Raw genomic sequence first — 11,411 nt, forward strand, 5'->3', positions numbered from 1 at the left:
GTAGTTTAACAAAATAATAAATAAGAGCAGTTCATGGGAAAAGCCCTCTTGGTCCTGCCGCGTCCTGTCATTACAGCTACACATGTTACAGCTACTTGGAGTTGCATGTTTCCTCCATGATGCTGCTCACCTTGTGGAATGTTCCCCCCCCATACACACACACACACACACACACACACACCCTGAGCATCCGGCAGGGGCCAAAAGTACTGCTATTTTAAAAAGGTAAAGGGACCCTGACCATTAGGTCCAGTCGTGACCGACTCTGGGGTTGCGCGCTCATCTCGCATTATTGGCCAAGGGAGTCGGCGTATAGCTTCCAGGTCATGTGGCCAACATGACAAAGCCGCTTCTGGAGAACCAGAGCAGCACATGGAAACGCCGTTTACCTTCCCACCAGAGCAGTACCTATTTATCTACTTGCACTTTCAAACTGCTAGGTTGGCAGGAGCTGGGACCCAGCAACGTCACAGGGATTCGAACCGCCAACCTTCTGATCGGCAAGCCCTAGGCTCTGTGGTTTAACCCACTGCTATTTTACCAGCTACTAAAAATGTATCTGTTCACTGAGGCCTTCCTGTTGTACCTGTTTTATTGTTCCTTAGACACAGCAGATATAAATGTTTATAAATGTAGTTTTTTAGTGAATTGCCTTCAGTTATTATAGTGCACACTGCCTTGGCATCTTCTGCTTCAAAAGTGGTATATACATTATTTTAATAAACGAATGACTAGAAATAGTTGATTATAGAGCACAAAGAAATATGCACAAATGTATATCACTTCGCAGTTCTAGCTTTTTTGGCACAGACTTTCTTTTGGGATCATGAAGAGTTGGACACGACTAAATGACTAAACAACAAAGAGGAAGCTTGGGCAGCCACTTAATTCCAGTTCCACTTGCTGCTAGCATAGTTTGAGTCATACTGCGTCTCTGTTGGGATTCCAGGAGCGAAGGGAAGAAATAGCTACCTTGGAAACAATCAATAATGGCAAATCCATAACTGAAGCCCGAATAGATGTTGATACATCTTGGCAGTGTCTGCAGTATTATGCCGGCTTAGCTGGCTCCCTAGCAGGTGAGTCTGCAAACTCCATTTGTTAGTTCTGCTTTGTTAGCTGTATTTTTTCATTCTTCCCATGTAGTCTAATACACTCCTTGGAACAGTGCAGAAGTCAAATGTGGGTAACACATTCAAGTCATGGGAGGAGCCTGAATGTTCAGACAGGAAACATTTGTTGTTCAGATAATAAGTTTTTCCAGAATTCTTGTATGCCGCTTTATGCAGTGATGTCTGGGGTCCAGCTCTTCTCCTGGGCGTGAAAAATGGTCCTGTGTGTGCAGTGTTGTGTACTTGCTGAAACTAATATGTCATCATGTGGCTCAGCTGCAAAGGAAAGAATCAGGATTACCAGTTCTCCTTTGCATCAGAAAGCTGGCCCGTTTTAAATATGCAATAAAAAAGGTGCCAAGTTTAAAGAGCAGTGACTTCTTGATATGCAAAGGAAGAATTGGGAGTGCACTTAAAACATTCTCAATTCTTCTTCCTTGTATCCACAGCTTGAGCTTTCTCACACCTGTCACCATATATGATGGGCAAATTTTGCCCCAAACAACCTGCTGAGCCAACCTCTGAGACCTAGCAAGCTGAATAAGCAGGCTGGAGCTTCCCCATCACTAGTCTAATATTTAAAATGCATTCTTTCTTCTTTTTAAAGCCGCAGAAAGAAACTTCACAGGCAGCCACAGCCAACCAGGGCTCCTTCCGATGTTCCCATGCTGAATTTGTTATGTTCCAGTGAGCACGTGGGGAGTTTCACTCTGTGGAATGGGGAGATGACTTGGGTGGTGGATGTATCAGCAAATCCCGATCTTTAGCTGCTGATAGATCACAGTGTTGAAAACCAGATATCGCCCAGGTAGCCAATTCAGAGCTGAAAGCTTATCACAGAAAGCGCCACGTGGGAAGAAATGCAAAAGCTATTAGGCTACAAAGCAAAACAGAACCCTTTCACCTCAAAAAGACAGTTAAGGAAAACTCCCAGTATAAATACACCTTTGGGAATTGGAGTATAGTGCTGGAAGATCATGCAGCGGCTAAATCAATATCTGCAGTCACTGGTGACCTTGTTACAACCTTGAACCACACAGGTGGTAAATTGGAGCAATTAAATGCAATCTTTTTTCCTCAGGAAGAAGGTTGCACCCAGAATCCAAAGCATAAAGCCATTCAAATGGACTCAAGGAATGGGGATTTATTTGCAATCCTGTTCTTTTTATAATATAAAATATACCATATGTTTCATACACTTTTTATTCGTACCTTTTTTAAATGGTTTGGTTTGGTTTGTTGTGGTTTTTACTTTGCAAGCCCCCCTGACCAGCTGTCCTGCTCCTGCCCATTTTGCTTTGTCCTTCCTGTCCAGGCCAGCACATCCAGCTTCCTGGGGGATCCTTTGCTTATACGAGAAGAGAACCTCTTGGAGTCTGTGTTGGAATAGGAGCCTGGAACTACCCTTTCCAGATTGCCTGCTGGAAGTCTGCCCCAGCTCTGGCCTGTGGTAAAAGAGATGCTCTATTTGAGGAGTAAGAATGTGGGGGTCATCTCAACAGCTAGTAGCAGGGGGTGGCTTTGTAGGGCGCACAGGCATGGAATAGGGAACAATACTCTGCAATATTATAAATGCAAGTATATAAATGGCAGGTGAAGAAGAGAGAGAACACATTAATGTGTATTGTGAGGCCACCAAATTAAGATGGGGCTTGACGGGATGAGCATTGTGGTGGCTTCATTTCTTGCTTCTGTCCTAGTAGAAGCCTTTACTCAACAATCATGTTTGGATTGGGTATCAGAGAGGCCAAATCCATTCCCCACCACCCCATCTTTCTCCTTTGCACCTCCAGATAGAGTTAATGCACAGCTGTTCTTTCCCCCTAGGTAACGCCATGGTCTTCAAGCCTTCTCCCTTCACCCCTGTCTCCACCGTGATGCTGGCAGAGATCTACCATGAGGCTGGAGTTCCCAAGGGGCTTTTCAATGTGGTGCAAGGTGGAGTTGCCACAGGCCAGTTCCTGTGCAAGCACCCGAATGTGGCCAAGGTCTCTTTCACCGGGAGCGTTCCTACAGGAATCAAGGTACAGGACACCAATGCTGGCTGGCAATATTGAACTGCAAAGTTTAGCCCTATGGCTTCCAAATTGGTAAGGCTATAGGAGCACAAACATGCGATGCAGAGGTCAGTTTGGAGTACCTGACATGCCTCTGGAGTGGGGAAGGCCAGCTGGAGAGGCCCCAGAGAGCAGGACAGGAGAAGTTTCTGTTTATGCCTTTGCCATTTGCTTCAGTCAAATCCCTTTGGGCTTTTGAATTGCTAGAGGACAGTGTGTTTTGAGTAAGCCGCAGATGCAAAGCATGTCAACAATGCACTTACAGTCAGTGCTTTCCATGTTGTATCCTCTGGGGAAACCGCTAGCAGTTCCACTGCCTGCCTTTCAATCCATGTTGCTGGAGAATCGTCTGGCAAGACACATGAAAAGCAAGATGAAATTTCAGTCCTGAGTGGTTAAATCTATCATGTGTTGCAAAATGCTTTTATGCATGGAAGACAGAGTTGAGTTAGTGTAACATCACTGTAGGCTCAGAATTGCTCGACATTTTATCCTGACATCACCAGAAAGTATCTTCCGTAAGCAAAAGATGTAGATGCTTATTCAGCAGACTGCCAAATGAGGATGTCCCTTCTCACTTGTCTAGCGATTTTGCAGAGTTGTGATAGACTTGCTTGTGTTGCTCATACACCTTGTTCCATCTTTGCTTCAATAGATCATGGAGATGGCAGCCCAAGGGATCAAGCCAGTTACTCTGGAGTTGGGGGGCAAATCCCCCCTTATTATCTTCTCTGACTGTGTCCTGGAGAATGCTGTAAAAGGAGCTCTCATGGCCAACTTCCTCACACAAGGCGAGGTGTGGACCTCCTGAGGAGCTTGTTTATGTCTTGTCAGGGAAGTCCAAAGTTCAGTGGTAACATTCTTCTACAGCTGAAAAAGAAATCTGTCATTTCTAAATTACTGCAGCATAGGCGGCCTTGGTTTTTAAGATAAATGACATGAAAACAGATGCCTGTGAAGTCTCAACTATTTAGGGCAAGAGGCCAAGGCCTCTCCCTTTCTTACTGGTGTGAGCAGTGATTAAACTATTATCGTTTGGCCTGCTAGGTTCACATTTGGCCCTTTGATGCAATTTGTTGTATTTAGTCCACTCCTGAACTTGAAGCCTTAAGGCTCAATCAAGAGTACTCATGTTGTAACTGCAAGCCAGACTTTCTTCAAGATACCACTAACAAGAATATAACATTTGATTATATTTTTTTACTGACATGGGGTTCCATTTGGATTTGGGGCCATTTCTGCTGTGCTTTGTTCCGTAGTTCACTCTTGACTGCTCTTTATATTTTCCCCACATGGTGGCACTGAGGGTCCTAAGAAAGTCGTTGTGCTCTACTTCTCAACAAACATTTTTCTTATCTCATTCAAGGGAGGGCAGCTCCAGTTTTTCTGGTGGGCTAGAGTCTCAATACTCAGAGGACACATAAGAAGACACTCTTATAGTCTAACATTTGTATGCTATGCAAAAAGTGGCACTACGGCTCACACTCTTGTACTGTGCGGAAGAGTCTGACTTTCTTCATTCCCATGAGATTTTAAATCAGTGCCAAAGATCCAGTGAGCAGGTGGCTCATTGTTGCTACCAGAGCTGGCAAGCAAGGTGGGGTTGGTTGGCTGGCTGGTTGTCTGGTACTTTCTTAGATCTCTCTCTGTGCCTCAGGTTTGTTGCAATGGCACTCGGGTGTTTGTGCAAAGCGAGATACTGAATTCCTTCACCAAGGAAGTCATAAAACAGACGCAGGATATCAAAATTGGCGACCCCCTGCTGGAAGACACACGGATGGGAGCACTTATCAACCGCTCCCACCTGGAGAAGGTGTTGAGCTTTGTTAAACAAGCAAAGGATCAGGTGAGAGTCATGAAGTATATCAGAAAGCAGAGGATAGCCTCTCTTCACCCCGAGAACATCATACAGACACCACATTCTGTGCTCATAACAAAGGCTGTGCCTGGCAAGGCATACATGGAGTTTTGATACAGTCATACGTCATGTTACGTCCACTTCAGGATGCGTCTTTTCAGGTTACGGACGCGCCAAACCCGGAAGTCCCGTTACTTCCAGGTTTGGCGTGTCCGTAACCTGCGTGCATGTGCAGAAGCGCTAAGTCACGCTTTGCGCAGAAGCGCCGCATTACATCATGCGTGTGCGCAGATGCGGCGCTTCATGTTGCGGCCTTTACATGTTGCGAACCGGCTGCCAGAACAGATCCCGTTCGCAACATGAGGTACCACTGTATATATGAAGTTGCGTTCCCCTCTTTTGCTAGGTTCTGAGGGACTGCACCTGAACACTTCCTGATAACTTACAGGAAAGTTGACTTTGTGGGGTGTGCTGTCAGTGTGCCTCCCCATAACTAGCAAAAGCAGATTCAGCTATTCATGTCAAGCAAATAAATAGGGATCTTTTGCAGGGGTGACCATACTTCAGTTCTCTGTTTATGGATCTAGCAGGTCGCTTCAGATCAGTTGGCGTACATTCTCCCTGCAGGATTAAAGGTTTTGAAGTCCAGAGTCAATATAAACCCAAGGAATCTGAGACCAATTGACTATTCACATTTAAGGACTTTGTCCCTCAATTCTACTTTGTCTTCTGGCAAGGGTTATGACTTTTGCTTGCATGGTGCTCAGATTATCTCTTTTCAAGACTGAATAATGCTCTCAGTTGCAGAAGAGCCCTATGGAGACTGGGATGGACTGGCCAAAGAACTAGAAATAGAGGGCCTTGTCCAGCAAAGTAGTTATGTTATTGCAGCAACGTCTGTCCCTTCCCTCTCCTCTCATCTCCCTAAATCTGTTCTAGGGGTTGCCCAACCCTCTGGAGCATATCTGGGGAGGCTGTGCAAGGAGGGGGGCAAGAGGGAAAGAGACAGAGAGGGGAAATTCCATTGCGCAAACGGAAACCCATGGCTAATGCTAGGACTTCACTGGATGCTTCCCATAGTAGTTTCCTTTGAAGGATTAATGGTCTGCTCTGGACATTTTGCCTTTACAGGGCGCAATGGTGCTGTGTGGAGGAGAAGCCTATGTGCCAGATGACCCTAAGTTGAGTGGCGGCTTTTACATGTCTCCCTGTGTGCTAGGTATGAACCCCATTATTGGTTGAAGGGGATGGAAGATGAGCACAGTGCACAGATTTGTATGGCATTTTTAGCTTAAGAAATTGGCCTCCTTACAATCTTTCCTGAGCTTGAGAAAGGATGGTGGCCCCTTTCATTGTTCTGCAGGCGTCTGATGCTGTGATCTGAACTACATGCCCAGAAGACTTGTTTGGGATGGTACTCAAGGTTCACATGTTGAATGGTCTGTACTATAAATAACCTCCTGTGCAGAGAAGTAATTTCGCCTCCTTACATAGGAGTTTTATTTGTGCAGGAAGCTTTCATCTATAGAGTATGGAGGGTGCAGTAAATAATTCAGTTGCCAGGCACTGAGATCCTGTCCACACTTTACTTGGAAGCAAGTCCTGTTGTACAAAGTGGGACTTATTTTCAAATAAAAATGCATAGACTTAGGCTGATAGTTTATCCAGATCTAAAGCAACAAGCAGGTAGTTCTGATCAACTCCAAGCACGCCTGGAGGATGCAGACCATTTGGATCCCTTCCAATCGGGATTCAGGCCTCATCATGGGACTGAAACTGCCTTGGTTGCGCTGGTTGATGATCTTCGGCGGGCTAGGGACAAAGGTGAGAGCTGTTTCCTAGTTCTGCTAGATCTCTCAGCGGCTTTTGACACCATCTACCATAACATCCTTCTGGACCGTCTTGAGGGGCTGGGGGCACTGTTATACAGTGGTTCCATTCCCCCTGAGTTGTGTCCAGAAAGGTGGGGGGGGGATGAGTGTTCAGACCCCTGGGCTCTCACTTGTGGGGTGCCTCAGGGTTCTGTCCTCTCCCCCATGCTTTTTAACATTTACATGAAGCCGCTGGGAGAGATCATCAGGGGGTTTGGGCTGGGTGTTCATCAATATGCGGATGATATCCAGCTCTACCTCTTTTAAATCAGAACCTGTGAAGGCAGTGAAGGTCTTGTGTGAGTGTCTGGAGGTGGTTGGAGGATGGATGGTGGCTAACGGATTGAGGTTGAATCCTGACGAGACAGAAGTACTGTTTGTGGGGAACGGGTGGGCAGGTGTGGAGGACTCCCTGGTCCTGAATGGGGTAACTGCCCCTGAAGGATCAGGTGTGCAGCCTGGGAGTCATTTTGGGCTCACAGCTGTCCATGGAGGCGCAGGTCAATTCTGTGTCCAGGGCAGCTATTTATCAGCTCCATCTGGTACGCAGGCTGAGACCCTACCTGCCCACAGACTGTCTTGCCAGAGTGGTGCCAATTCTAGTTATCTCTCGCTTGGACTACTGCAATGCGCTCTATGTGGGGCTACCTTTGCAGGTGACTCGGAAACTGCAATTAATCCAGAATGCGGCAGCTAGACTGGTGAATGGGAGTAGCCGCCGAAACCATATAACACCAGTCCTGAAATATCTCCATTGGCTCCCAGTACGTTTCCGAGGACAATTCAAAGTGTTGGTGCTGACTTTTAAAGCCCTAAACTGCCTCAGTCCTGTATACATGAAGGAGCGTCTCCACCCCCATTGTCCAACCCGGACACTGAGGTCCAGTGCCGAGGGCCTTCTGGCGGTTCCCTCACTGCAAGAAGTGAGGTTACAGGGAACCAGGCAGAGGGCCTTCTCGGTAATGGCGCCTGCCCTGTGGAATGCCCTCCCAGCAGATGTCAAGGCAATAAGCAACTATTTTACTTTTAAAAGACAACTGAAGGCGGCCCTGTTTAGGGAAGTTTTTAATGTTTGATGCTGTATTGTTTTTAATATTCTGTTGGAAGCCTCCCAAAGTGGCTGGGGAAACCCAGCCAGATGGGCAGGGTATAAACTATTATTATTATGAAATCCCAATTTGTTTCATAACTGCAGGATAACTGGGTGGGAAAATCTGTTTCTTCCTCACTTGTGCATTCAGAACAGTTGCACACCTATTTAATATAATTTGATCACTTCTGTGTTGCTCTCAGGAAACTGTAATGACAACATGACATGTGTACAAGAAGAGATTTTTGGGCCTGTCATGTCCATCCTGCCCTTTGACACCGAAGAGGAAGTCCTAGAAAGAGCCAACAACACTCGTTTTGGCCTGGCAGGAGGTGTCTTTACCAGGTACCATCAAGGAAGGGCATAGGTTTCAGGAAGGGAGATGGAAAATGAAACAGGGGGCCAGACTGGACAGTAAATGGGGCTGCCTGCTCTGTAATGTGGCATCTGTGGAAGATGGAAGTTGGGAAGCAGCACATCAGCCCAGAGCATGATGGCCAATGCTTGCTGTCCAGTTGCCTCTGCTAAGTTGGAATTGTGTGCCATCCTCATCAGCTGGCATTGCTCCAAAGTGACAGCTGTGCCTAGTGGCATTTGGCCTACTCTAGCCTGTCCCATTGGAAAGGAAGGCCAGGGAACACCACAAGGTTTCTGGGCCATGGGAGACGCACTGGTGCTTCACCCCATCCTTCTGCTTCCTAGGGACATCCAGCGGGCTCATCGAGTCGTGGCTGGACTCCAGGCGGGGATGTGCTTCATCAACAACTACAACGTCAGCCCTGTGGAGCTGCCCTTCGGAGGATACAAGATGTCAGGTGAGCTGCTCCGCTGGTGGCTACAGTGCTGGGCTTTGGTTCTCAGCATATTATGTGCTAGTTGGCAAAAGGGAATCGAAATATTAGCCAGGCTTGGGTTGTGGACCAAGAGAGCTGCAGCCTTTTGCGGGGATGTGGTGCTGGCCAAGAATGCTGGTGTCATTTAGTTCCTCTGGCTTAAGGTCGTTCTGGGTGTTGGCCATACAGCCTGCCTGAAACAGTTGGAGATACATACATCTGTTGTTTGCAGTGCTCACCCTGTGAGAAAGGACATGCACATGCTAACTCCAGCTTTTAGGTTCACCTGTACATACACTTAAGTAAGGAAGTCCCTTCCCTTGGGTCCTTTGCATTCTCACAGGTAAGTTGCCAGCAAGCTTGCCTCTGAATCCTTCACAAGGAAAAACATATTTTTAAGAGCAAATAGTTGCTTCAGAAGGGACCCAGGTGGCGCTGTGGGTTAAAGCACTGAGCCTAGGGCTTGCTGATCAGAAGGTCAGCGGTTCGAATCCCTGTGACGGGGTGAGCTCCCGTTGCTCGGTCCCAGCTCCTGCCAACCTAGCAGTTCGAAAGCATGTCAAAATGCAAGTAGATAAACAGGAACCGCTACAGCGGGAAGGTAAACGGCGTTTCCGTGTGCTGCTCTGGTTCGCCAGAAGTGGCTTTCTCATGCTGGCCACATGACCTGGAAGCTATATGCCGGCTCCCTCGGCCAATAATGCGAGATGAGCGCGCAACCCCAGAGTCGGTCACGACTGGACCTAATGGTCAGGGGTCCCTTTACCTTTACCTTTAGTGGCTTCAGCATCAGATGCCATGTTCTCCATTCCATGGTACAATTCCTGCCATGCAGTTTTCCAGAGTTATTCTCACAGGGAGCCATAGAGTTGCAGTCTTACCACAGACCTCTCTCTTTTGCAGGGTTTGGCCGAGAGAATGGCGAAGCAGCAATAGAATATTACTCTCAGCTGAAGACTGTCTGTGTGGAGATGGGCAATGTGGAATCAGTGTTCTAATGGCCTGGTCTTGTCCGTTTATTCCAGCTAACACACATCTGAAGTGCTGTGTGCCGTGGGGGGTTGAATGTGTGGCACTCTTGCTGCCCGCTCTTCCTTTGAATTCCCTCTGCTGCCTTGAAATAATTCACAGTGGAGATAGGAGAAAAAGTTCCTATCCACCAGTTCTCACATTCTGCCTCTTGCTTAATTTTCTGACACTAGGAGCAGTGCATGCCAAAAACCACCTGCTCCTGTTTATAGGGGCTGTGACAACATATCTGCTTGCGAGATCTCTATTTTAGCTGTCAAGTAATCAGACATCTACTGCCGCAATGATATATCTGCTACCTTTTCTAAGCTGTCACTTTTGTACACAGTTTTCTGAGCAAATAAAAGAGCTGCTTTTTCAATATTAATTGCATAGACCAAGAGGTAATAGCTCTCTTTGCCGTCAAGGGACACCTGTGCTGTGGGGGTGGGGGGTGGGGGGAGCATATATACATACACAAAGTTTGGCCGTCCCTGTGGACCCATCACAGACATGCGATCCATAGGGCCCCAATAGCTATTTGATTTAAATGTAAAATTCAGCCGGGGGGGGGGCTGGCGGGGTGACAAGCGGCATTGTTCACCCACATGTGACAGTTTCACATGGTGAATGCCGGCCTCTGGTGGAACTGCCTTCAACCCAGAGGCCATCAGCTGTGTCCAGGTGGGAAGGAGCCATGGCTGCTTTAAAGAGGGATGGAGCTCTGTGGCAAAACATGCCACTTAGGTAGGAAGCAATGTCACTGCAGCATTTTGTAAAAAGCGGATTATCAGCTAGCTTCAGACTCAATTCCCCAAAGTTGGGAGCCTCTACCTCCACCTGGAACAAAATCTGTCACATGTTCCTTCCTTACAGATTATGAGAACGCAGCAGCGGTGGTTCCCTCTCTGGCTTCCCCACTGAGCCATGGGTGCTTCAGCTGAGATTCCTGCCTTGCAACCCTTGGGGTCCCTTCCAACTCTACAATTCTAGGGCTCTAAGTGGATTGCAGGTGACCTTTTCCCTTAGTCTGTAAGAGGGGAAATGGGCATTTTGAGGAGCATTTGCCAGACATCCTTCCCCACAGCCTGAGCAAGACTTGCTCTGCTCCGTAGGGCCAGTATTGCCCTTGGAGCAGTAAGTCTGGGGTCTTTGGGCTTGTCCTGTAAAACAGAATCTAGAATTGTAGAGTTGGGGGACCCCAAGGACCATCTAGTCCAGCCACTTGCAATGCAGAAATAGCACAAGGCATGTGGCCAAGTTTTTGGGACTACAGTTCCCATCATCCCTGAGCACTGGTCCTGTTAGCTAGGGATGATGGGAGTTGTAGTCCCAAACATTAGGAGGGCCAAGTTTGGCCATGCCTGCCCTAAAGATCAAAGTGGAAAGCCAAGACAAATGTGGTATGTTGTGAATCTGTTTCCTGGGAATGCCTCTGGAAGACCTTTGCCTCCTCTTCAGGGGCGGCACCATCCCTCGCACCATCCCTCTTTGCACGGCAAAGCAGACAGCTCTAAAGTGAAAGGTTTTGATCCTGAATTCTAGCACCTCCAAGCTGGTGAAGAAGGGAAACGTCGGAAAC

General features: G+C 47.4%; 1 protein-coding gene across 2 annotated transcripts in view; it reads left to right on the forward strand.

Moving 5' to 3' along the window:
- The window catches only part of ALDH9A1 (aldehyde dehydrogenase 9 family member A1), a 25,995-nt gene extending 15,778 nt beyond the window's left edge, over positions 1-10,217 (forward strand). For both annotated transcript variants that reach the window (XM_035102410.3, XM_035102409.3), the window contains exons 4-12: positions 950-1,079; positions 2,428-2,562; positions 2,940-3,136; positions 3,825-3,965; positions 4,827-5,015; positions 6,159-6,246; positions 8,192-8,333; positions 8,691-8,803; positions 9,725-10,217. In XM_035102410.3, coding sequence (XP_034958301.3) covers positions 950-1,079; positions 2,428-2,562; positions 2,940-3,136; positions 3,825-3,965; positions 4,827-5,015; positions 6,159-6,246; positions 8,192-8,333; positions 8,691-8,803; positions 9,725-9,819 — 1,230 coding nt within the window. In that variant the 3' untranslated portion in view covers positions 9,820-10,217. The remainder of the gene's footprint in view (positions 1-949; positions 1,080-2,427; positions 2,563-2,939; positions 3,137-3,824; positions 3,966-4,826; positions 5,016-6,158; positions 6,247-8,191; positions 8,334-8,690; positions 8,804-9,724) is intronic.
- The last annotated feature ends 1,194 nt before the right edge of the window (positions 10,218-11,411 follow it).

The sequence above is a fragment of the Zootoca vivipara genome, chromosome 7 (assembly GCF_965207765.1).
Source record: "Zootoca vivipara chromosome 7, rZooViv2.hap1.1, whole genome shotgun sequence".
NCBI classification, from domain to species: domain Eukaryota; kingdom Metazoa; phylum Chordata; class Lepidosauria; order Squamata; family Lacertidae; genus Zootoca; species Zootoca vivipara.